This window comes from Canis lupus, chromosome 11, assembly GCF_048164855.1.
Source record: "Canis lupus baileyi chromosome 11, mCanLup2.hap1, whole genome shotgun sequence".
Taxonomy (NCBI): Eukaryota; Metazoa; Chordata; class Mammalia; order Carnivora; family Canidae; genus Canis; species Canis lupus.
In genome coordinates this window covers 13,840,031-13,867,282 of record NC_132848.1, presented here as the reverse complement: position 1 = coordinate 13,867,282, position 27,252 = coordinate 13,840,031, and the positions used below count along the sequence as shown (strand labels likewise).

The window sequence follows — 27,252 nt, the reverse complement described above, 5'->3', positions numbered from 1 at the left end:
AAAAGTGCTGTGTTTTTCTTGTTTTAGGAAAACCCCTGACATGGCCTTCAGCTCCTTCCTTGACCCACCCTGTTGGGTGAGTGGAAAGCTCCTCCAATATCATTAGAAGCTCCCCGTCCTTCACTAGTTTGGCTGATTGTGAAAGGTGGTAGCTTGACTCTTAACTGGCTAACCGGGCAAACTTTACTTCAGGTTCTTCTTGGGAATTATAATTTGGGGCTCACTGTTATTTTGATACCTGCTGTTAACAAAAGCTTGGTTTAATTCATTCATTCATTGTTTTATTCAATTAACATTTACCCGTCACCTTCTATATACCATGCACTACACTAGTTTTGGCACTTTAAAAAAATGATTGCCTTTTAAAAATTTGTGCTCTACCAATTGTGAAGCCTGAAACCAGAAAGCTCCTAAGAGAGAACATAGGTAGTAATTTCTCTGACATCAGCCACAGCAACATTATTCTAGATGTCTCCTAAGGCAAGGGAAGCAAAAGCAAACACAAACTATTGAGACTACATCAAAATAAAAAGCTTTTGCACAGCAAAGGAAACCATGAACAAAATAAAAGGCCAACCTCCTAAATGGGAGAAGATATTTGCAAATGATATATCTGATAAGGGATTACTATCTAGAATACATAAAGAAGTTATATAACAGAATACTAGAAAATAAAGAATCTGATTAAAAATGGACAGAGGACCTGAATAGACATTTTTCCAAAGCAGACATCTGGTAGCCAACAGACACATGAAAAGATGCTTGATGTCACTAATCAACAGGGAAATGCAAACCAAACCATAATAAGTTATCACCTTACATCTGTCAGAATGGCTAGCCTCAAAAAGACAAGAGACAACAAGTACTGGCAAAAATGTGGAGAAAAAGAAATCCTTGTGTACCATTGGTGGGAATGTAAATTGGTATAGCCACGTGGAACACAATATGGAAGTTCCTCAAAAAGTTAAAAATAGAAATACCATATGATCCAATAATTCCACTATGGAGGACCCAAAGAAAATGAAGACACTAATTCAAAAAGACATATGCACCTGTTTATCATAGCACTACGCACAAGAGCCAAGACGTGGAAGCAACCCGAGTGCTCACCCGTAGAGGAAGGGACAAAGTAGACATGCTATATTCATATAATGGAGTATTACTCGGCCATTAAAAAGTGGTGAAATCTTGCTATTTGTGACAACATGGATGGAATTAGAGGATATTATACTAAGTGAAACAGAGGACGATAAATACCATATGGTTTTACTTATATGTGGAATCTAAAAACCAAAACAAATGAATAAACAAACAAAAAGCAAACCTATAAATAAAGAGAACAAACTAATGGTTGCCAGAGGGGAGGAAGGCGGGGAATGGGCAAAATGGGTGAAGGGAAGCGGGAGATACAGGCCTCCAGTCATGGAATGAGGAAGTCATGGGGAAAAAAGGTGCAGCATCGGGGATAGAGTTGATGGGGCTGTAATTACATTGTATGGTGACTATACTCGTGATGGACATAGCATAACATAGGGCTGTTGAATCACTATGTGGCACACCCAAAACTAACGTAACTTTGCGTGTTAATGATACTCAAATGAGAAATAAATAAGCAAAACTAAAATTAAGAAAAATTTAAAAGTAAAAATAAGTAGATAGGTTTTCTGACTGTCTTGACCTTGTATCATACTATTTCTATGGGGTTTCACATTCCAAATTTCCTAAAATTTAGACTTATTAAATGAACATTTAAAAAAAATGTTTGTGGTCTAGACAGGAAGGCAGACTCATCCCATATGATTATATTACAATGTGAGAAGTGCAGAGTGATAACAGAATTATGAATAGAGAATTATGGCAGCTCCAAGGGGGTCCCTAAAATATTCCTAGGGAAGCATAAATGAGGGCTTCTAGAGATGGTGAAGCCCCACGGAAATCCTGGTTTATTTTGGTTCTCAAGCAAATTCTGCTCCTTGCACTTCTGGCCTTTGGCTCAGGGCATTTACCCTGCCTCAAAAGCTTCTCCTTCCCACTCTTACCTTCTCCTCCCCTAACTTAAACATCCCTTCCCCAGGGAAGCACTTCTTCATCTCCTGTACTAGGAAGGGTCCCTTTGCTTTATGTGCTAATGGGAGCTGTTGTTTTCCTGCGTAGCACTAATCAGAGTTATCCCCAGACTACTAGTTGTGTCACCTTTACTATGTGCCTTCCCTGTAGGACATGTAATATCCCCATGAGGGCCGAGACGCATTAAGGCCGTGCTTTCCTGCCCACCACCATATTACCAGCTTCTAGTACATTTCCTTGCATGGCGTTGATGCTCAACTAACATTTGTTAAATAAATTAACAATCTAATAAATAAATTTAATAGGAATACATTTAAGATAGGAGTTAGGGAAAGAGCTAAGGAAGGGAGAAGGGATGGAAAGGGGGAGACCAAGGCAGGTTTGCTAGGCAGAAAGAACATCATGAGCGACGTCTCAAGGGACTAAGTCCCCTGAACGATGTCTGCATGACCAGGGCAGAGTTTGGCATTACTAGACTGTGAAGGTTAAGGTCAGAGCCGGGAGGATCTTGCAGGCCACGCGAGGAAGGGGCAGTCATGATTTCACACCGGCCTGTGCACGCAGCTAACATGGTGAGTGCCTTCATTCATGCAATAAATTTTTTTTAATTGATTGGAGAGAGAGAGAGAGTCAGAGGAGGGGCAGAGCGGGAGAGAGAGGGACAAGCCAACAACAAATTGTTCATGAACAGCACCCGATGTTATCCCAGGCATTGGAGATCCAATGAGTATTTCTTACTTGGAGTTTGAATTTTTTAAAAAGTCCTGATTTTGAGGGTAAGGCCCTCAGCTAGTTCGTCTCAGGACCCCTGCAGTGCCCAGCAGAGTAACTTCACCCAAAACCTTCAATGAAAGAAGAAGGGATGAGAGAATGAAGGTAGTAAAATGGCAGGACAATCCCTGACACTCACAGAATCGAAGACAGGGCATCAGTCAGGAGCCAGCCAGGCCCTAACCAGCTCCCCACTCCCTGCACCTTGGGAGTCCTGCACCTGCTTTGCCTACTTTTCACTATCCCTGTGGTTCCTGCCTGAGCCCCCACGGGGGGCCTTTGCTGCCAACAGGAAGCAGAGGAGGCTGTGCCCTCACTCCGGCTGTCCAGGCTACGTGGGGGGAATGTGGCCCCTTTGACACATCTTCCCTGAAGACGTACTGCTGCGCACGGTACTTGGGTTCCACGGTATTATTATCGCTGTGCTTCAGATAGATTTTGGCTGAAGAAAATTTTGAGGGCTGGCTTGGGGATCTAAACACCTTCTATAGCAAATTTTCTGTAAGAAAAATGCTCTTCTGGGGACGCCTGGGTGGCCCAATGGTCAAGTGTCTGCCTTCGGCTTGAGTAGTGACCCCAGGGTCCTGGGATTGAGTCCCGCATCGGGCTCCCCGCAGGGAGCCTGCTTCTCCACCTCTCTCTCTGTGTCTGTCATGAATAAATAAAAATATTAAAAAAAAAAAAACAGAAAGATAATGCTCTTCTGGTTTATAATGCCGGGTTGTAGACTTTCCAGAACTAAACATAAGCTGCGTGCACTGCCCATTCCCTATGCGTATACGTGGCCTAGGGAAAGCCCTTGAGGCCAGAGCTGTGCCTTCTGGGCCTCCTCCTCCAGGAACCAAACACCGGCCAGGACTTCACACGGCACCTTGCTCATCAATGCGCATTGAGCCAGAAGCTAGAAGCTGAGGTCGGGTGTCTGATTTGGTCTTGCACATCGCAGTCTTGGAAAGTACTGCGCCTGAATGCAAGTGGCCGTCACTGTCTTGTTGCTTCACACCTTGGCTCCTCCAACATGAGCTCAGCAACTGCACCGCAGAGAAGGCGCTCCTGCCCCCGGGACCCCAGTTTGTTCAGGGGGGGAGATCTCACTCTCCATCATCCGGCCGCAGCCTAGGCAACCAGACTCCCATCAGGAGCAGCCTGGCTGACACTGGGTCACCTCAAGCTCAGGAACTTCTGCATCTGGCTCATGGCCTGGAGGGGAGACTTCGCCCCCGTGACCTTCTTGGACCCGACACTTCTGTCTTTACCACGCTGCTGATGTGGTTGGGGAAATCGATCTTCGAGCAATTCATCTTGGCTGATTGCTATCCTGGCTTTTAGTTTTGAATCCTTTGCGGCCTTGTTTGCAGCCTTCATCACAGAATCTGACTGATGTGTTCAACTTTCAACCGCCTCACTTTGTTTGCCTCGACCTTACCGTTTTTTCATGCTCCTTTGTTTCTCAGCACATCGTTTCTACCCTGATTTCGCTGTTTCCACCGTAAGAGCTGCATTTCCTTCTACGGTCTGTAGTCACGTCAGTGAACACGGCGTCTGGGTAAGGGAGGCCGCTCCTCACCAAGGCCCACCTCATTTTCCCAGTGCTTCCACGATGCTGGCTTCAATCACACCTGCTTTATGGTCTCTGGGTGGCAGATATGTGTCCAGATGGGCACAGAGGCCTCCACCAGGCCTCTATGCAGGGTGCTCATGGGCTTAATACCCACAAAACCAGCTCCATTGCCCTGAGTGAGGAGGCACAGAGCCAGGGCGAGGCGGCGACTTCTATTCATTTCCCCCCATCACAGTACTGGGCAACGTGCTTTGCCACTGTCCTGCAACAGCCCATCCGGAAGCCAGCTCTGGTGACCATGCATCCTTAAAGAACGAGAAACTGCCTCCAGTCCCATGCTTGTAATCAGGTCAACCAGGGTGCAATGGCTATTTTTAAGAGTTGGAAAAACTGAGTCAAGGGAGGTGAAGATGAAGTTCACGTGTCTCTCAACCCTGTCATCATCACCCTCATCTCCCTTGTCTGTAATAGTGAACAGAACTGATAAGTGTGATGACTCTACTGATGGGGTGACCCAAGTGTGGGGTTGATTCAATTGAGTAGGAAGCCGGCAGCATGAGCAGTGTGAACGGATTCACCCAAAGCAGAACAAACGATGTAGAAGTCTACTGAATCCTTCATTGGGAGCGGCCAACAGGGCGGGGAGGGAGAGGCTGTCTGCCAGGAGACAGCGGGAGGGGCTGTATTTAAAGGAGGAAGGTGAGGAGGTACGGGGACATATGGAATCTTCCCTTTTCTGGTAACTGTGCCTGGTTGTAAGAGGCCCATTGGTCAGTTAGGGTATTTTGAAGTGTGTAGCCTGCCGGGCCTGTCCATACTCAGCCTAGGGGAGAGGAGAGTGTTCTGGGCCCTTTCGGCATTCCATCACTCGAGCCTGTTTGCCTAAAAGCAGCCTCCGGGATAAGATTTCTAGAAACCCCTATTTCATAAAGGTGGATAGACCTATTAAGAACAAACATATTAATATGAAATAATTTAATAAATGAATCACATAGAATTTTCATTTTTATACAGATAAATAATGCTAAAGCTAAAGAATGCTTCACGTATGTGAGCTGAAAAGACACATTTAACACCAGTGAATTGAATATGAGCTTTCCCTGTTCACAGGAGAATACAGAGGCACAGAACATCCCTGTGCCAAGGTTCCTGGGCCAGTGGTTGCCGGAATCAAAACTAAAACTCTGGCCTTCCACCAGAAATTGGGCTTCTCCTTAGCCCATCGTGTGGCCACAGGCAGGAAGAGGATACAGGAATTCCACAGTGAGAGCCTGGATTGGGGTGACATTTTATTTATACGAGAAGGCTGCCTAGAAGAGATTTGAGAAGTTCTAGGGAAGCTTGTTATTTTAAGACAATATGTTTTCTTCAAACCAAGACGTTTGGTAGGCGAATTCTGGGTGGTAGCCTGGTGGTAGCAGGAGGGGTTGTGGAGGACTCTCCCGACTTACCATCTTCCATTTGCATTTGGATAAGATCTAGTAGGGAATTGAACAGCCAATAGCAAAAATAAGTTTGAGTCGGTGTGATCCGAAACGCAGACACTTTATCTTTCTCTGAAAGTCAAAAGCACCATATCTAGGACTGGGATCGGGAAATGTACGTGAGAACTTTGTAGCCCCAAGAGTTCCCATCCGGCAGTAGGTCACAGCTCTCCTAACACGAACCACGGCTTTGCAATCAGTATAAAAGTCTACAATTACAGCCATTCTTTGGAATCCACTCAGCAAAGGAGGACATTCCTTGGCCCGTTTAGAAAAACCAGTGCAGATTTGCACTGGGAAAGGAATGCAGTCTGGAAGGATGGCCAATGATTTACAGATTATGTCTCCTTTGAGCTAAAAAAGACTAAGGAAAGGGGGTTCAAAAACACAATCCTGCCCCAGCCTCGAAGATGCGTGTAGGAGAAGCCAGTGAATGAGAGGACGGGGTCGGGGTAGAAGCGGTGAGTGGGAAACAGAATTAAGCGATGGGAGGGCGAGGACGGAGAACACTAGAGCGTTCTGGCTAAGGAACCAGCATCTTTATCCCAATCTCTTAGGTCTCCAGGGCACTTGTGACTTCCCAAGATGATTCTTATCCCAATGGGTTAAAAGTAAGAAAGACTTGGTAGGACCAATCAGAGAGGCACTATTTGCACCCTCTCGAGAGGGCAGCGGGTTCGGGTGGAGCTGTGCTATCCAGGGCCGCGTTGCAGGGGCGAGCCCAAAGTGGAGAAGCACCTCCTGACGTCCAGGCCTGAGTTCTGATTTCCACTCGGCAACCGTCTCTCCAGAGATAGGAGAAGGTCTTGGCCTGGAGCCTTAGGCCATGAGACTGACCTGGTGGAGGGAAGAAGGGGAGGAGGGGCACCTCCAACTGTGCCTCAGAGAAAGATGATGAGTGGGGAAGGCGGCGGCAGGCAGGGCTCCAGGACTCCAGGAGCGAGAGGCTGGGAGGCTCAGCAGAACTACGGGCAGGAACTGGCCTGGACCGTGCTTGGAAGATGAACAGGGAGGGGGACACTAGGGCGTGGGAAGGAAAGGGCAAGCCCAGCAGCTGACAATGCGTGGAAGGAAGGGCAAGGGCCCGTGGACAGTGACTCGAAGGCTTCCTGCTTGTGAAGCCAGGGCTGTGCTGTCCCTGCCCACGGCTCCCGTCAGGTAGATCCGCTCTCTCGGGTAGGAAGTAGCTCAGACTCAGCAGACAGGCCTGTCGGCTCCAACACCCACAATTGTCACGCACTGTGTGTGTCTGGCCCCAACAGGAGACGTGGACAGGGACCCTTTGCAAGGCGTGTCGGCGTCCAGGGGCACCCAGCACACCTGACTCAGGTGTCAGAGGGGGCGCCCAAGGCCCACCCCGCGCTCACCTCCTGGATGTTCTGCTTTGCCCGGCTGTCCGAGGGATGCATAATGGTCCCCATCACTTTCACGTTGCCGCAGACAACCAGGGCTTCATCAGGTGCATCTGTATTTATTCCCACTCGACTATGACAAACAGCAGATTCGGGAACTTGTCCTCGCTGCCATAGTGCATCACTGTCATTTTCAAACTGACCAGGGTTAGAGGCCTGGAAGAAATATGTAAGTACGTTACAACTAAAGTTAGAGCAGCTGGAGTCGATGGTTGCTTTATTCCTCAGGGCTAAGGAACACGGAATGGCATCTAAGTCTTTCAGGCGAGAGTCCTCTGTTGGATGGGACATTCCGACGTATCCAAATAACTGTGGCCCCAGCAGAGCCAGAGCTCAGCATGTCATGGTTTGGGACGTCCCAGCTCGACTGCGACTATCCAGGAATTAGAATGTGTCGCTTACGTTGAGCAGATGATAAGGAAGAAGGAAACTCAAATATGACCTTCTTTTCTGGGAAAATAAGAATAAGGATTTCACACCAGCACCTTACATTAGAAGTTATTATACGTTTATGAAAGTCCGGGTAAATAAAACTACTTTGCATTTAGCTAGCCCTTTTATAAAAGTTTCAAAACGCTTTAGTATTTATGATTTCATATGCAATGGGCAAGCAAACAACAGGACAAATGTATTTGGTTCACCCCAACCACTCCCTAAACACAGGTGACACTGCAGGAGGAGTTACAGGAGCTACGCTCGATGTGCGCTGGGCCGCACCACCGTTCTGCACGACGGACGCGTACTGCTGTCCTCATTTTATAGATATCCAGAAGACTCTGAAAGGATAAATATATCGCCCAAGGCCACGAAGCTAATAAATTCTGGAGCTGGACTTATACTTCTTTTAGTGATTAAATAAAGATTCTAACTTTTCCTATTAGAAGTAAGTCTGGCCGGAGGCACCTGGGTGGCTCAGTCGGTTAAGCGTCTGCCTTTGGCTCAGGTCATGATCCCGGGGTCCTGGGATGGAGCCTCACATTGTGCTCCCTGCTTGTCGGGGAGTCTGCTTCTCCCTCTCCTGCTGCCCCTCTCCTCCCACCCACCCCCCAGTCCTGCTCATGCTCACATTCTCTCTCTCAAATAAATAAATAAATGTAAAAAAAAAAAAATAACCCTGGCTGAATGTAGTCTTCAAAGAGTATCCAAGTGAAATGATGAGACCAGACAACATTCTGGAGATTTTACTATTCAAGAAAATTCTTTGCTGAAGAATTTTTCACTCGACTGCCTTCCCTTCTCCCCACCTACTACGGCTGTTTGGTTTTTTTTTTTAAATTTTTTTATTTATTTGTGATAGTCACAGAGAGAGAGAGAGAGAGACAGAGACAGAGACACAGGCAGAGGGAGAAGCAGGCTCCATGCACCGGGAGCCCGACATGGGATTTGATCCCGGGTCTCCAGGATCGCGCCCTGGGCCAAAGGCAGGCGCTAAACCACTGCGCCACCCAGGGATCCCTACGGCTGTTGAATATATTTCTTTAAGTAGGAATCTCTGAATCCCTCCATATCCTCACAATAAAAATAATTTGTTTTTAAAATTGTGACCTATTCTTTTAAATGTGATTTTTGTGCATTTGAGGCAGGTTGTCACAAGTTCAGGCACTGATCATCTAAAAAGTCGACACTGATGCAATGTCTTCACTTTGCTTTTCTGGGCCGTGTGGGAGACACTCAGGATTCAGGACCTGAATATACATAGATTATCTCTGGAAAATAATCAAGACACCAATTACAACATTTTCTTTAAGGACAGGAACTGGGAGATGTAGAAATTGGGCTGGGAAGGAGATTCACTGCTCAACCTACATGCTCTTGGTATTGTTTGGATATTTTTACCCTAAGGATGTGCTACCAATTTTAAAATAATAATAATTTTTTAAAAGCCCACAGAGTTGGGCAGCCCCAATGGCCCAGCGGTTTAGCACCACCTTCAGCCCGGGGCGTGATCCTGGAGACCTGGGATCGAGTACCACGTCGGGTTCCCTGCATGGAGCCTGCTTCTCCCTCTGCCTGCGACTCTGCCTCTCTCTCTTTCTGTGTCTGTCATGAATAAACAAATAACATCTTTAAAAAAAAAACACACACACACAAAGTTTAGCTTGGGTTCAGTGAAAGAATTCTTAGGTGTCTTCAAATTTTTCATTCTCACCTGTTTGAACCCTGAGCTGCTCAGAAGACTCAACCATTGCCATTTGAGAGACAAAAGCAGTAAAAGAATAGAAAGTAACAACTTTGAACATTATTTTGAGTGAATTCACTTAAACAAAGTGCTTTGCCACAAGATCCCTAGAGCCCCCTCGGCTGTGAATAGCAAACTGGCTTTGACTCAAATCCTTTTATAGCGAGTAATCAACTAAATCCAAAGGTATACCAGATAAATGTTGATGCATTTTGCTCTATCTAAACATAATGAGCCACTTCAAGGAAATAAAAGACAGTGATGGATTTTTTTCTTAAAGAGCTTTGAGATACTTATTATCATAAACTTGATATCGTGTTGGAACAGCAGATATAAGTAGATTTTATTTTTTGGATTTTTGGATTTTTTTGAAATCTCACTTAGCTTTCATCAGATGAAAACTCAGATCCCTAAAATACATTCAGGTCATTTTGGAAAGGGCCACAGATCTGCAATTTTCTAAATATATAGACCTATGGACAGGCTGTCCTCATCAGTAATGGGAAATGCCCTTCTCTGTTATCCGCGATCTTAATAGTTCAAAGCAAACTGTAATGTACTATCTCGTTCCGGAATTATGACGTTGTGTTCCCATGTGGTCCAATAGTGGTTCACTGATATCAAACCCCCAAATGAATTAGTGAATAAATAAATGAATGAATAAGTGAATAAATAAGTGAATGAATAGTGAATAAAATACTTTAACTATTTATTCCACAGCCCCACATATTTAGGGAACACCTGAACATCTCAGTCTGTGTTATGATACAAGCTGGCTGTGTGATCTCGGGGCAATCATTTAACCTTTCTGTACCAGCTTTTTCTCTTTGAAGAATAAAGAGAATAATGACGTCTTTACCTCTCTCACAGTGTTGTGGGAATTTAATCAAATCACATATATATGAATACTTGGCAAAAATGAGGATGAATAGTCTCAAATTAGCCTTAACACACCGCTGTGCACAGCAACTACTGTCCTACCTATAAAGGAATACTTCTTTTCACTGAGTTTTGCTTTATTGCACTTCATAGAGAGCACATTTTTTTCTATTTTTTAATTTTTTTTTTACAAACTGAAGGTTTGTAGCAACCCTGCATCAAGCAAGTCTGTCTGCACCATCAACTGCTGATGCCACTGCTCATTTCACGTCTCTGCCACAACTTGGTAATTCTAACAATATTTCAAATGTTTTCATTATTTTTACATTTGCTATGGTAGTCAGTGATCAATGATCTTTGATGATACTATCATACTTTGGAGAGCCACAGCATGCCCACATAAGACGGCAAAATTTCATTAATAAATGTTACGTGTATTATTCTCACTGCTCCACCAACCAGCCCTTTCCTCACCTCTCCTCCTGCCCTCAGGCCTCACTATTCCTTGAGACCAATAACACTAAAATTAGTCCAATTCATAACCCTACAATGGCATCTATGTATTGAAGTGAAAAGAAGAGATGCATGTTTCTCACTTTAAATCAAATGCGAGAAATGAATAAGTTTAGGGAGGAAGGCATGTTGAAAGCCGAGAAAGGGCGGAAAGCTGGGCCTCTTGTGCCAGACAGCCAAGTTGTGAAAAAGACAAAAGACATTGTAAGTGCTGCTCCAGCGAACACACAGATGATAGGAAAGTGACACAGCCCTATGCGGAGAAAGTTCGAGTGGTCTAGACAGAAGATCAAACCAACTACAACGTTTCCTTAAGCCAGAGCCTTATCTGGAGCAAGAGCCTAGTTCTCCTCCATTCCATGAAGGCTGAGAGGGGTGAGGAAGCTGCAGAAGGACAGTCTGAAGCTAGCAGAGGGTGGTTCCTGAGCTTTAAGGAAAGAAGCTATATGTGTAACACAAAAGCACAAGGCGAAGAGCTAATAGAAGCTGCCCCAAGTTGTCCAGAAACTCTAGATCATTCTTGAAGGTGACTACACTAAACAGCAGACGTTTTAAAGGATTTTATGTATTTGAGAGAATGAGAGCAAGAGAGAAAGAGAGAGACAGAGATCATGACCTGAGCCAAAATCCAGAGTCAGATGCTTACCAGACTGAGCCCCCCAGGTGCCCCGAAACGACAGATTTTTAATGTAGATGAAACAGCCTTCTGTTGGAAGAAGAGGCCATCTAGAACTTTCATACCTAGAGAGAAGTCAGTGCCTGGCTTCAAAGCATCAAAGGACAGGCTGAGTCTAAGTTGAAGCCCATGCTCCTTGACCTTTCTGAAAAGCCTCCGGCCCTTATGAGTTTATGCTACATCTACTTTGCCCGTGCTCTGTAAATGGAACAAGACCTAGATGACAGCCTATCGGTTTACAACATGGTTTACTCAATATTTTAAGCCCACTCTTGAGACTCACCACTCAGAAAAGAAGATTCCTCTCAAAATACAACTGCTCAGGGCACCTGGGTGGCTCGGTCAGTTAAGTATATGACTCTTGATTTTGGCTCAGGACAGGATCTCAGGGTTGTGAGACTGAGCTTCACACCCAGCGGAGAGTCTGCTTGACATTCTCTCTCTGCTTTTCCCTCTGAGCACCTGCCCCTCCCACCCCCCGGCCCACTCACTTGCTCTCTCTCTCTCTCAAATAAAACTTTAAAATAAAAAAAGTAAAACAATAAAATAAAAAATAAATAAAATAAAAAAAGTATCTTACATCTAAGTATATATATATCCTCATTGATAACGTACTGGTCACCCAAGAGCTCTGATGGAGATGTGCAATGTTGTTCTCATGCTGCTAACACAACATCCACTCTATGGCCATGGATCAAGGAGTTATTTTGACTTTCAGGTCTTCTTATTTAAGAAATGTGTTTCAGGGAAGCCCGGGTGGCTCAGCGGTTTAGCGCCGCCTTCAGCCCAGGGCCTGATCCTGGAGACCCGGGATCGAGTCTCACATTGGGCTCCCTGCATGGGGCCTGCTTCTCCCTCTGCCTGTGTCTCTGCCTCTCTCTCTCTCTCGCTCTGTATCTCTCATGAATGAATAAATAAAATCTTAAAAAAAAAAAGAAAGAAATGTGTTTCATAAGGCTATAGCTGCCAAAGATAGTGATGTCTCTGATGGATCTGGGCAAAGTAAGTTGAAAAGCTGTAAAGGATTCACCAATCTAGATGTCATTAAGAATATTCCTGATTCACGGAAAAAGGTAGGAATATCCACATTAACAGGAATTTGGAAGAAGTTGATTCCAACCCTCCTGGATGACTTTGAGGAGTTCAAGGCTTTGGCAGAGGGAAGAAACTGCAGATGAGGTGGAAATAGGGGGAGAACTAGAACCAGAAGTGGAGCCTAAAGATGAGACCAAATTGTTGAAATCTTACAATAAAACTTCCATGGATGAGCAAAAAAAGTGGTTGAGATGGAATCTACTCCTGTTAAAGATCCTGTGAAGACTGTGGCAGAGACAGCAAAGGATTTGGAATATTACATAAAATTAGTTGATAAAACACTATCAGGGGTTCAGAGGATTGACTCCCAAATTTGGAAGAAGTTCTACTGTGGGTAAAATGCTAACAAACAGCATCTCACACTAAAAAAGAAACCATTTCTAAAAGGAAGAGTCCACCAATGGGGCAAACTTCACTCTTGTCTTATTTTAAGATATTGCCACAGCCACCCCAACCCTCAGCAACCACCCCCTTATCTGCTAGCAGCCACTAACACTGACACAGGACCTTCCACCCTCTCTGAAAGATTGTATTATTCTCTGAAAGTTCAGATTACTGCTAGCATTTTTTAGAAAAAATATATATATAATATATTAAAATATATAAATCTTTTTATTAAAAGATTTTATTTATTTATTCATGAGGGACACAGAGAGAGAGAGAGAGGCAGAGACACAGGCAGAGGGAGAAGCAGGCTCCATGCAGGGAGCCCAACGCGGGACTCGATCCCGGGACCCCAGGATCATGCCCTGAGCTGAAGGCAGGCGCTAAACCACTGAGCCCCCCGGGGATCCCCTATATATATAGGTTTTGATGAAGGTATGTACATTGTTTTTGAAGACATAATGCTCTGATTCACTTAGTCGACTATGGTAGAGTGTAAACCTAACTTTCATGTGCACCGGGAAACCAAAATCTTCATTTGACTCACTTTACCGCGGTGGCCTGGAACTGAACCTGCACCGTCTCCGAAATACGCCTGTAATCATTTAATCGGCTCTCCTCAGCAACACACTGCACAGTTGCCTGATTCTGAGGGAGCTCCACTCACCGAATAAATGTAAATGGTGCCCTCTGCAGGTGCTCGGATTAGGACACAGCAATTAATAGTCCTTTGAGGCCACCCTAAGTTTGGAAGGGAAAGCTGGAATTTCTCTGCTTTACCATCATTTGGGCTTCAAAAGCAGCAGCCAGAGAGCATGATAGGAAAGCCTGAGTTGAGAAAGGCAGTTCATAACAAATAAATTTTTGTTCCTTTCGAAAGGGCTGTGGAAAATGGGCCTAGAGATGCTACTCAAGATGTGATCTGAAGGTCAGCAACATCGGCATCTCCTGGAAATGTCTTTCTTTTTTTTTAAGATTTTATTTATTTATTCATGAGAGACACACAGAGAGAGGTAGAGACACAGGCAGAGGGAGAAGCAGGCTCCATGCAGGGAGCCCAACGTGGGATTCGATTCTGGGACCCCAGGGTCACAACCTGAGCCGAAGGCAGGCGCTCAACCGCTGAGCCACCCAGGGATCCCCAAAGACTTGCTTTAATTCAATGCCCTATGTGTATTCCCACACGTGAATTCCACCCACAGGGTGGAATGGACATTTGCTCCACATACTGATTCCTTTGGGTAAGCAAAAATTCATGTGAACTCCAGAAGTCGGGTGTGCGTGTGCGTGCGTGCGTGTGTGTGTGCGTGCGTGTATGTGTTGGGGAGGAAAGGGAGTGGACCCTTACATGGCTCTGCTCTTACACCCACCCCTCATCATCCTTTTTTTTTTTTCTTTAAGATTTTATTTATTTATTTGAGAGAGAGAGAGAGAGAGAGAACAAGAGAAAGCGAGCAAGAGAGAGAAAGAGCACAAGCGGGGGAGGGGGAGGAGAAGCAGACTCCTCGCTGAGCAGGGAGCCCGACGCAGGACTCGATCCCGGGACCCCGGGATCATGACCTGAGCCCAAGGCAGACGTTCAACCAACGGAGCCACCAGGCGCCCTCAACCATCCTTACAGCTGCATTATTTCGTTTGTTTTCCCTGCCCTTGTTTGTTGGTCTCTCATCTGAGGACGGAACAGTTTGCGGGGCGGTAAAGAGGCATTTCGGGGAGACATATGCTTTTTTATTCTTCTGGAAAAGAAACTGGAATAATGTATTCGTTTTCAGAACTAGGAAACCCCGGCGTGTCTTTGAAAGGCAGACAAAAGTAACCATCCCTCCTGCTTACCACGCAGCACTCCAAACCAGGTTTAATTACGTGTTTTAGAAGGAAAGGGGAGCTGAATGAAAACCTAGTCATTAACCAGGAGAATCTGAAGGAACCCCATGGCAGAGTGCTCCCCAAAAACAGAAGACCTGGGAAATAAATCTGTCTTCGGAGTAAACCTTAATTTCCATGAAATTGGGCAATTTACACTACAGGAGGCTGGTTGACAAGCCAGATGAGCCCTTACTGGGTTCTTGCCCACCGTTCTCTCTCTAAGGAGAAATCTGACGGGCTCGGTCTCCTGAAGCCCCCGGAGGCCTAAACCTCGTCTAGTCCATGCCTCTCACATGCGTCCTTGTATTAATCTCTGCTCTTGGGAAGAACGATTCTTCGGCCTCAAAATGAACAGATTGAATTGAATGAATGAATGAATGAATGAATGAATGAATGAATGAAGCAAATGAACCTGCTCAATGTACTTTGCAGTTCTCCGTATAATGGAGTCTGCTCCTAAAACATGTTCAGTTGTCAAATTTTACTCTCATTATCCCGCAGCTCAAACCAACGCACCCAGGACATGGCCTGAGAGGGCACACCTGGCTTTTTTGGAGGATGCGAGCTGGTCTACACTTGGTCTGACCATAGGTCTAACCATTCAAGGCTAACCATTCAATCCTATAGGTAATGTGTTCTGTGAACAAGTCAAAAACTCACAGATTCACCCAACATCACCACTTCTGAAGTTCAGCGTTTGTTTGTTTTTTTTTCCCCTGGTTGGTTTATTTATTTATTTATTTATTTATTTATTTATTTATTTATTTATTTATTTTGTTTAAAGATTTCATTCACTCCTGAGAGACACAGAGAGAGGCAGAGACACAGGCAGAGGGAGAAGCAGGCTCCATGCAGGGAGCCTGATGAGGGACTCGATCCCAGGACCCCAGGATCACATCCTGGGCCAAAGGCAGATGCTCAACCGCTGAACCACCCAGGTGTCCCATCCTCGGTTGGCTTAAACATTAAACAATTAAATAGATTCAAAAGGACATTCATTTTCACTTCTGCATTTGGAGTTAGAACAAAATAGTATCAGTAAGATATTTCTAGTTTGGGGGCGGGGGGGAGAATGGTTTGTACTATTACCATTCTCCTCTGTCTCATTATTACTAGAGTAAGCCTTGTACTACCCAGCGCACTTCTAGAATAGGGCGTTCTCTTTCACCGAAACTTACAGCTAGAAGAAAGCAATCAAATCTGGAATACAATCACGTACTACAAATAAAAGTTTAGTGAGAAATATGACAACCAATCTATATTAAGCATAATTTAATGGTTTTTAGTATTTGTACCGAATGTGAATTGCAGAGACACTCAACTTTTCAAAGTGATCATGAGTTAAATTATCACTGAGTTTTGGGTAGGAGGAGGCACCAGTTCCCGGGTTCTGGTAACGGAGTATTAGACAGGAGAGCGCTCTCTCCTGCAGCTGCTGTGTGGACTCCGCAGGAGCCAGAGGACACAGCTGCCAGCAGGAAATGGGGGAACCGGACACCAGGTAAAGTATTCAAGGTCTGCAGGTGACTCAAGCATGAGCCTCCCAGCTCAGAGCAGCCCTTGCATAACGTCTGACCTCTGCCAGCTCCGAAAAGAACAGCATTGTCTGTCTTTATTCCTCCTTAGGAAAACCCAGAAAGAATGAGAGCCCCAGGTTTGCAGACTTCACTTCAGATCTCATTCGTCAGTGCAGCAAAGCAATGCAGACGGCATCGTCAGGACCCCGTGAAACCCTGCCGGGAGATGGAGAACCCCTGCCCTTGGCCCCTGGCCGTGGAAGAGGCCCCCCCTTCCCCTGCCTTCCCTCCCTTGTTTGCCACAGGTTAGATCAAGCCCCACAGAACTGCGCAGGGACACAGGCTAGGCCTGACCTGGGACATCTAAACCCAAATGTTTTACCTTATTTCCATCGTTACTTCACTTCCATTGAAATTTTGAGATGCGGTTTAAGGATTTCCACGTAGAAGTGGCTTATTATTTTTAATTGATTAAAAGAATTTACACAGAGCACCCTTTGTTTCAGAATAGCTGAGCGTAAGAAAGGAGATTCGTGTCCCCAGATGGGCAGATCTTGCCCCCAGGCCCAGGAGCAACAGCCACATACGTGGGCAGGCCCTTACCGAACGGTTTCTCCTGGCCCTTACATGTCCTCCCCGTGTCACAGCCCAGCTCCTCCCGCTGCCGGGCCCGTGGTGACCTGTTATCTGATGGCCCTGGTATTGTCTGTGGTGGCCAGCCTGGCCTCACACAGCTGCAGCTCCAGCTGCCAACAGCTCTGGGCCTTCGCAGCTGCCAAGCTTCACATCCACAGCTGTGACCGATCAGTCATTCAGCAGAACGTGCGGAACCATCGCTGTTGATAGGCAGGGGCCCAGGGGTTCCTTGGGGCACCGGTCACTCTTACTACTTTCCCCACCCCATGGGCTCTGGGAGGTTGTAACCCGAGCTCCCCTTTTGCAAACTATGCAAGATGATGAATTTCTTGCCCTCCTGAGCCTCGGCTCCTCTGCATGTGAAGAAGGTGATGTAAAGGTGCCACGAGGTGAAGTGACGTTGTACATGACTTATCAGGCCCAGTGCCTGGAATGGAGTTTCTCAAGGGCTTAACCAGAGCGTCTCAACGGGAGCACTGCTGACATGGTGGAAGGGGTCATTCTTTGCTGCGGGGGCCTATCTTGTCCATTCAAGGGACCGAACCGCACCCCCAGCCTGTACCCCTAGAGGCCAGTAGCATCCCCCAGTTGTGACAACCCAAACATTGCCAGACGACCTTTAGGGGGCGGGGAGCAGGGGACAAAATTCTCCTGGTTGGGAACCATTATGTGAAACCTAAAATGATAACACCTGCTATTACTATCCTCATCAGTTGCGAAACAGCACATGCCCAGCATGCCAGGGGAAATGCAAATTCTACTTGCGAGGAGAAAAGCAGGTGGGACCCAGGAGAGCACAGGAACTGAACCTTACCCTCACAATGATCCTTTCAGAGACGTGGGCAGACAATAGATAGAACTGGTCTCCGTTCGCAGCATATAGTCCGACCACCAACATGAAGTATCTGATTCAAAACCAGCCATCAACACACCAGGAAACAGAGACATGAGCTGAGCCATCAAACACCCCCCAACCCTTGTCAACCAATGGGGAATCCACCTAGATGGGTGTGTGCATTGAAAGATTTTCTATTCTGCTCCAAGTTGCCCCTGCTGTGGGAGGGAGAGCAGCTGATCCCCTTGGTATGGTTCTGGGCCCACCCTCCGCTTGTTCCGAGGTGAGCCGTTCTGCAGGCCTCAAGACAAGTGGCCACGGGACAGGTCCCTTTGCCCAGAGCCAGCCAGGCTGCGTTAGCTGTCCCAGTAGGGCCACCGCGGATCCTTCCCACCCCACCTGCTCTTGGCCAGCTCCAACTGTCTACCCTGCAGTCATGACTTTGGTCAAAGACCTGGGCCCTCCTCCCCTCCAATCACCCCCAGTGCAGGTTTCATCATTATTCCAATGACTGCTTCGTATGTAACACGGATGAGGCATTCCTAAGATGGGATCGTTTCCTGAAAGTCAAAATAAAACTATCCCTATGAGAGAAGCTTTGGCTTTAAGCCTCACCACCTTCCTCTGCAAACTGGACAGATCCTCTCACCCTTACAGACAAGAGTTCTCCCCTGAATCTAAAGTAAAACAATGGTTATTTTCATCATGATTATTAGCCATCATCTGAGTCCCCGAAATGGGTTCTACGCTGGGCTACGCAGTTCATCTACAGTATCTCATCTAGAAGTCCCGGACAGCCCTACTGGAGAAGGATATAAACGTTGTCCCCATTTCGCAGAATGGGGGAAGTTACGCATCAAGGTCACCCAGCCAGCTCAAGGCGGTGTGAAATTTCAGATCCAAGTCTTTCCATTATGCGCGGATGCCAGTACCTCTGGTCAGGATTTGGCTTTCCCTTCTTCCTCATGTTATTTGCCGTAGTCTCGCTGAAGTGCAACCGGCCCAGTGTAACTTTGGTGACCTGGTCGGCCGGCAGGTCAATTCTAAAACAAAAGAGCAGAAATACGGGGACACTGTGAGAGAACGTGGACTCTGGTCATGTCTAACCGGTCCTGAGATTCTCAGGGACGTTCAGTCCCCGGTCCCCATCACACCGCGGGGGACCCTACCCCAGGCCCTGGCCTTTTAATAAACTCTCCACAACATGGTCAGGAATGGCAGCCGGGGAATCACTCTTAAAAGGTGACATATGCCCACTCAGCAGAAGCTCGAGCCCAGAGTTTCTGACTCATGGGCCGTGTGCTCCCCATTCCACGTATCAGCTCTTTTAACTCCACCGTGGGGGGGTGGGAAGACATCTCATTTGCACCTCTGCCGCTGTTGCTAGAGCACTTGCCTCCCGACAAGCAATTTCCCTAAGTTTCTCATGAATGTTTTTGCCTCCCCTTCACATATTGGCCTCCTCCTGGCCCGGCTCCTAAGGGAGACCACACCCAGGCTGCCCCGGCGAGGGAGAACCAGGTGTGCCAGGCAAGTTCAAGGCTGTGTTTGGACATGTGGCTTCAGCGTCAGGCTGAGCTCCCGCCTGGTCCCTCCAGGCAGGAGGATCATCTTCTTTCCAGCCCAGATGGGATTGACTCATGGTCAAAATACTGAGATGTCTCAACTACATCCCAGCCAGACGGTCAAAACGCAAATCCCACTCCAAGTCAGCCCACAGCATGAACATTCCTTTTGGACAGTCATATTGCTTTGTGTCATGCCAGTCCTGTATGCTGTCTACCTTGGAACATACGAGGCAGTCTATCAACATAGCATTAAAAAATAAGAAAAAATGAGTTGTTAATAAGCACAGCATGACATTAAAAGAAAGGTCTAACCATAATCTATGTCAAGGAACCCACGTAGTTAGCAAGGATGCTATAAATGGTTATTAAAATAATGATGACTTGGGGCGCCTGAGAGACATAGGGGGTTAAGTGTCCGACTCTTGGTTTCAGCACAGGTTATGATCTCTGGGTCCTGGGATCGAGCCCTGTGTTGGACTCCACTCTCGGCATGGAGTCTGCTTGGGATTCTCTCTCCCTCTCCCTCTGCCCCTCATGCCTGCTCTCTCTCTCTCTCTCATGTACAAATAAATCTTTTAAAAAACTAATAATGATGACTTCAAAATGGAACTTTTTACAAGAATTTGTTTGAAATTATTTCAATGCGTTTTACCATCTTTGTTTTTGCTAATAAGCAGGTATTCATAATATTAATATATTACTAATGTGGTTTCTACTGTGGGAGTGATTTTATTTATTTACTTTTTTTATTGAAGTATGGTCAACATATAATGTTACAGTAGTTTCAGGTGTAGACATAATGATTCAACAACTCTCTACTTAGGCTGTGAGTGCAGGTCCCAGCTGTCACCACACAGCACTGTTCCAATGACATTGACTCTATCCCCGATGCTGTACTTTTCATCCCTGTGACTTATTTATTCTATAACTGGAAGCCTGTACCTCCCACCCCCCTTCACTGATTTTACTCCTGCTCCAACCCCTCCTCTCTGGCAACCATCCATTTATCCTCTGTATTTATAGGTCTGTTTCTGTTTCTTTGGTGTATTTGTTTATCTTTTTAGATTCCACATATAAGTGAGATCATATGGTCAGCAGGATTTATTTTTAATAAACAAAATAAATTAGGCAATAGGTCTTTTCCCCCATACATTCACAAAGGAATTCAGAAGAGAAAATCTTACTTAACAGGATTGAAAGTCTTCTTGCTTCTATCTGCTTGCGATTGTTCAATAGCAATTATTTGATTGGTGGCTTCTACCTGTGTGGAACAGTGGAAAGTAAATTAGTTGCCGAATAAATAAATTATTTTTTTAAACAGTCCATGAGTAAATAACATTTCAGTACTTTACAAGTTTTCCAAGGCATCAGGATAGGCACCGAGTAGAAGGAACAAGTCACTGAAAAGATGTATAAGACAATGGCCCCAACCTTAAGGAGTATGCTATTGGTGAGAAAAGAAACGAATACATGTAAAACTAAACAATGAAAACAGAAGGCAACAGAAGACAGTTGAGTTTTCTGGGTGCTGAATATAGTGTGACTTGTAGATAATTAAAACATCAGGAGCAAAACACAGGAGCAAGGCAGCTCAAATGATACATTCTTTCATTCCCTAGATCCTTGCCAAGCACCTGCTATGCACCAGGCATTGCTCAAGGCATTAGAGGTGAGCAGTGGACAAAATTAACAGAAACCCCAGCCCTCGCAGAGCTAGCATTCTAGTAAGAAGAAATAACAATAAACAATGAAATTAAATAAAATACAGAAAATGGCTTTTCAGTACTTGCTACAAAACTCCTCTTGCTATGAATGAGTAGTGGCCAGGGTCTGGTGAGATCTGCCTTGTTCTATATGGCTTGTGGGTATTAGCATAATATTCTTCTGGAAAGCAGTTGGGCAACATACAGCAGGAGCTTTAATGATGTTCATGCCTTTGATGTATAAATTATTCTGGAATGTATCCTCATGCGAAGACAGGTATTCATGGATGTTTTTGAAGTTTTATTAATAATAAAGAATTGAAAATAAGAAAAACTTAAAATAAGGTAGGAATATGGTACATTTATTCAATAGAAACTATGTCATCTTCAGAAACAATATTTTACAGGATCTTTAATAGTACCATACGCTATTTTTGTAATACACTATTAACAATATGAGGTTAATTTTAATAATGGGAAAAATTAGACTACCAAATGGCAGATCCCAAATATGAAAGAATTTTCTCTCTTCTTTATTGTTTTCTATTCCAAAATTTTCACGATGGATTCATGTTACTTCCATAATCACAGAAAAATATATTTTGTTGTTGTTGTTTGTTTGTAATCTGTGTTTGCTTTTGGTTTGGTTTGGTTTAAGAACTCAGTTTGGAGCAAGAGCAGCTGATGTGTGCAGCAGTCGAGCCCTATTTTGGGAGACTCAATGCCTGCAATTAGATTAATAATCAGAATAAAACATGCAGATAATGGATGCTCCTCGCCCTAAATGCTAGATCTGAGGTAAAAAGTTAACAAATCCTTGTTGGCCATTCAGAAGTCATCCTACCTGCATTCTAAACTCAGCTCTCTTATTTACTTATCTTGGATGAATTGTCTAAATTTACCATGACCCAGTCTCCCCTCTGGTAAACTGAAAAAATGGGGACATTGACTAGATTAATGGTTCCGTGGCTTTTTAAAGTCAGAGACCTATTTGAGAATGAGGTGAAAACTATGAATCAAAAAGAATAAAGCATTACAGTTAGTAAAAGATGTGCAAGATTTATATAGTGAAAACTATCAAAATGTAGTTTGAAGTGATGCTCTTTCCAAGCCAGTTTCAGCCTTAAGAAATTGGCATCTCCCGCTTCCTATGTCTTAGAACATTTATTCTTAGAACCCATCCACCATGCTGTGAGGAAGCACAACCTATCCCACAACCTATCCACGTAAAGAAGAGCCAAGGCCTCCCGGCCACAGTCTCATTTGAGCTCCTGGCCAATGGCCAGACCCAAACTTGACAGATATATAAATGAGCTATATTGGAAATTGGATCCAGGCCCAGCTAAGCTGCCCCAGCTGATGACTCCTGAAGAGATATGAACTGTCAGAGCCAATCCCTAACCAACCTGCACATCTGTGACCCAAAGAGATGATTGTCATTATTTTAAGTTGCTAAGTTGGGGGGGGGGGGTAGCTTGTTATGCAGCAACAGATAACTGGAACACTTAATAAATGTTGGTTTAATTAAATTGAGCTCAATAAAAGACTTACCTTAACCCCAAAAGCTTTCAAGTAAAACATTTCTATTGGCTTTAGGCCCATTTGAGTTTTGACAAATTTTGGACTTCCCCAAACTTGGATATGGATGGTTATCTGAAAATGGTTCTTCTTTTGGCAAACAAAAGCTTCATCTGCTGGCGAAAAATTAAATCCTTTGTCTGTGACAACTCGATAGCCTAAATCAGGTCTATGAAAAGAGGAATCAAGAATCTAATTTAACAAACATTTTCTACACATCTTCTTTCATTAAGTACATTAATAGTAAAAAATAAAATATTAATAGTATAAACATTTCAAGAAAATATATTGTGGAAGGTGACCCTTGCTATATTTAATCAATTTTGTGGATTTTTTGCTGAGGAAGTGAAATGCTATTTCAAAACACAGATGGTTCTCTCACAGCATTTTATCTTCTCACAAGAAAGAAGCACAATTCTTGCCAAATGGAAACACTGTCTCCTCAGCCTGCCTTTTCCCTTTGTGCTTTCTAGAATTCTAATTGGACTCTACCATACAACAGAAAGCATAGTCTAGGAGTTGAGAAGTCACTGCATTACTCAGACCTGTGAAATATCTGGGATGAAATTCATCTTTTTCCTCCTTTAAAAAATAAGCCTCTAAATGTCATCAGCAACACCATACACAAATAGTCCCTCAGATGAGTGACTCTTCAGCCTACTGGTGGTCAGAAGGAAAAAGGAGGCTGGTCAGAATTACCAGGAATAGCTTTAAACTAGATTCACCAGAGCCAGTGTAAGAATACTGATTGCAAACCTATTTTCACCAGAGTTTGGCCATTTCCTTTTTCCCTTCCTGATCTGGTAATGGCACTGAAAACCTACTATACTGGTTACATCTACTGGGAACAGAAGTGGCAGGATGGCTAATCAGGCCCTTGCTTTATTTGTCCTATCAAATTATTTTCAATATCAGTGCTTTGTGTATCATGGGTTTAATTAGATCCCTTTAAATGTTAAGAAAAATAAAACACCCTACATGTGTAACATTATTGAGTAAAGAACAGAATATAGAAGGTGAAACCTTTTTGGTAAGTTTTTCCTATACATGTTGTAGATATGGAACAGGATTTTTAATTCGTCAAGATTCCTAAATGTGGGGTTTTCCTCAGGAAAGAAGCTCCTTCCCAGGACCAGAAGCACAGAAGGGCAGATTTACTGCTCTGCTAGCTCTCTGCTGCTTCATGGGTCTGTGCTTTCTGGGATCTCAATTTGGATGGCTGCCATTATAATGAACAACATTGAGTTTCTACATTTTCCTCTAATTCCAGAGACAGAAAATATGAATGAGTCTCTTGGGAAAAAAGTGTTCATGTTCTTTGCAAGTTAAGCACCTTCCCAATGGATCAAGTCACTGGATCATTGATTACTCCCAAGTAGCTGATCCGTCAAAGGCTCCGCAATCAGAGTGCCCGCAGCAGCAAATCCAAGAACATTCATTGAGTGAAGGATTTGATAAAGACCACATGTCTTATGCCATCTGGGAACTTCATATTGACTCATGTTTCTAGAACTAATCGAATTTACTCATCTCACGGCTAGATGAATGAAATTGTATAGATTTTACTGCAGAGGGTAATAAGAACTGTCTTGGTTGAGAAAAAAAGGAAGTATCTTTTTGTGATCTTCCATGTTTCACTATCAAAGACTCCAAAGGAAGCAGGTAAGGTTTACAGCTCAGATAGGAACATTTAAGCCTGAAATTTAAAGACAGTCAGAAGCAGAAACTGAATCAACCAACAACACTTATGCAGTTGAAGATGATTCTGAATCTTAAACACCAAACTCTGGTTATAGAAATCTGTTTACCTAAAAATAGCAATTCTGTTCTTGATATCAAAAGTTATACATCAAGTCAACTAAACTGGCTTTTTAAAAGCTCTTTCAAAACAGGTTTTAAGTATCACTCAGAAGACAAAGTTTTTGATGAATGTTCAATCCCCTAACTGGATTGCTTTTAAGTAATTTAAGGAAACAATATTCTTGTGACAAATTAGACAAAATAATCTGGGACAAGCAATTTTCTGTCTCAATGATATGAGTAGTGAAATCAAGACAACATGAAGTCTAATGTAGATTAACATGGTCTTTTTCTTGCACTTAAGAGAAGTGAATTACGTCTAAGCATTCAAGATAAATCTGCCTCTGTACCTTTGAGCTGATACCATCCATGTTCTCCTTTTTTTCCAGATCAGTGGAGCTTAGATTGGCTGTTCAAAACTTAAAAAAAAAAAATCTACCCAAGTAAGAAGAAGGGTAAGTTGCCTCAAAAACTTGATCAAGGGTTTCATGACCTCAGTAGTCATATTTAAGATAGCACATGGAATACTCCCCCAAAATATAACCAAATGAAGGCCAAGACTCAAAACCAAGACCAGTGGACCCTTCCTTTCTTCGTCTAATTGGACACAGTGGAAAAGACACAAAGTTGTGACATTTCAATGATGCAATTAGCAATTTGCTCCTTTCTGCCTCCCATTCAACACACCAACCCCCAAAGTCTGTTTAAGTCCTTAGAATTTGTTTTAAGGAAATGATTTCTTCCTTCTAAGAGTTCCTCTGACATGAAAGTCCTAGTGATAAGTTTTGCTCTTAAAGGAGCTATATTTGAATTTGGGAAATACCAGGGAAGGCCCTCAAGTTTATAGATCAACGTTTCTCATTTCACATTATATTTATTACTTGAAAGTCCTATTCTTTAGCCATTAACATTTTTCAGTTTTTTCAAGAAGGTATTTATAATCTTGAAAATTCTAGAAGATTTACGTAGGTAAATTATACCCTAAGGAATAAAGAGAAGGTTCAGAGGATATTTAAGAGCAATAAAACATAGGTCCACATTTATTTCTTGAAACTATAATGTCATAAGATCACGATGAAACTTTTATAGTTTAAAGATATTTTGTACGGTTTCATTTCAGTCTCTAAATACAAAGCCACCACCAGCTAGGATTGTTGTCGTGTATGTTTTTGTTGTTGTTGTTGTTGTTGTCGTCGTGTATATTGACAATGAGCTTGACATACTGATTCACAACATAGATATTGGGAGAGGGGGATGTCACCAGCTAGCAATTTAACGTGGCCCCCAAAACAGTATTCTGTGGAATTTTAAATCAGCTGCAGGCTTAAATGTTACTGATTCGGGAAATCCCTATTTTCCAGCTTTTAGTTTGAACTGGGTATATGATCTCAAAAAGATTTGCTCTCCCTCCATCATTTAGTGGGTAAATTATAATGAGTTGGGATTATAATGTGGATTCCAAAAAGCCAGAAGCCCATGCCCCAGCTACTCATTAGCTGGACTGCAAAACATAAGGAGTAAGACACACTTTCTCATTGACCCCCTTCTATTTGATCAGGGGTGGCATCAAAGCCCAAATACTTGGATTTAGTCTTGAGAGTTAGCACTGCCTTTCTTCCCTCACTCTCCAGTACGCCACCAGGGGGTCCTGGACCACTTACAGTTTTTCATAATGACCATTTAATAAACTGTGCCAAGGAACACTTTGGTATGGCTGCCACTTCAGAGTAGGAGAACACTGGTCCACAGGCATCACGTTCAGCCCCTCACTGTCGTAGTCTTGCACTTCACTGTGACTCCTACTTGTCACTGCAAAGAAATCGGTGTTAAAAAAAAAATTAAAAAAAAAAAAAAAAAGAAATCAGTGTTAGATCCTTCTTCCAAGGCTGTTTTTCCTGGACTCAACAGACAGTTGCATGGAGCAAATGAACTGGCCGCGTATGAGGAAGAGTGACCATGTAGAAAGTGACAAGTGTTGGGAGGCAGGAGACATGTGGCTAGCCTTGTTTCCTCATCTGTAACAAGAGCAGTTTGGGGTCAGTGATCTCTATGATGCCATCATGAGTACTTGGTGGAAACTCTGCCCTCAGTATCTATCTACTCTACTTCCTGCACAGCATCTCCCCTCTTCCAGTCAACGTGGTTCCAGTGGAGTCCACTCCCAGCCGGAGGAGGGTACGGGGGCCCAGGCTGGACCAGTTAAAGTACAGCATTCACTACTTGCATGGATAACTGCGTCAGGTAGACTCATGGCCCAAGCCAATCCAAGCAGAGTGGACCTCAGCCCTTCAGGGGACACGGGTTCCAAGATGCTGACTCTTTGCTATGAGCTTTAAACCCATGAGATCACAGCCCCAAGAGCTGCTGGCACCATTTTGGTATGTGAAGGAAAAGCCTGTCTGGGACCGTAGCCCACACAGCAGAAGGCAGGGTTGAGAATGAAGGGCACCCAGTTCTGATGTCGTGATTGGAGTTCTGGGATCCAATTCTAAACTCTTGGGTTACAGGAGCCAAGGAATCCTCCAGTTTTGTTTTTTGTTTGTTTTTTGCTTAAGGCACTTTGAGGTTTTGGGGATTTTGTCCTTTGTTTCTTTGTTTTTGTTCATTGCAACCACTACATCTAATCCGTTACAGGTCCCTTGTGGCACTAGCTTTCTGAACTTAGATGAGCTATTTATTCACTTAGGGTCTTACTTCCCTCAACAGCAAAAACAGAAATTAAAGCAGA

At 44.2% G+C, this 27,252-nt stretch overlaps 1 protein-coding gene across 1 annotated transcript in view; it reads right to left on the bottom strand.

Moving 5' to 3' along the window:
• Nucleotides 1-27,252, bottom strand: part of MYRFL (myelin regulatory factor like) — an 83,225-nt gene that overhangs the window by 41,155 nt on the left and 14,818 nt on the right. The window contains exons 4-9 of the mRNA XM_072768770.1: nucleotides 26,186-26,333; nucleotides 22,698-22,893; nucleotides 20,628-20,704; nucleotides 18,808-18,918; nucleotides 17,855-17,945; nucleotides 7,251-7,451 (exon numbers count right to left, since the gene is read on the bottom strand). Of these exons, the coding sequence (XP_072624871.1) occupies nucleotides 7,251-7,451; nucleotides 17,855-17,945; nucleotides 18,808-18,918; nucleotides 20,628-20,704; nucleotides 22,698-22,893; nucleotides 26,186-26,333 (824 nt within the window). The remainder of the gene's footprint in view (nucleotides 1-7,250; nucleotides 7,452-17,854; nucleotides 17,946-18,807; nucleotides 18,919-20,627; nucleotides 20,705-22,697; nucleotides 22,894-26,185; nucleotides 26,334-27,252) is intronic.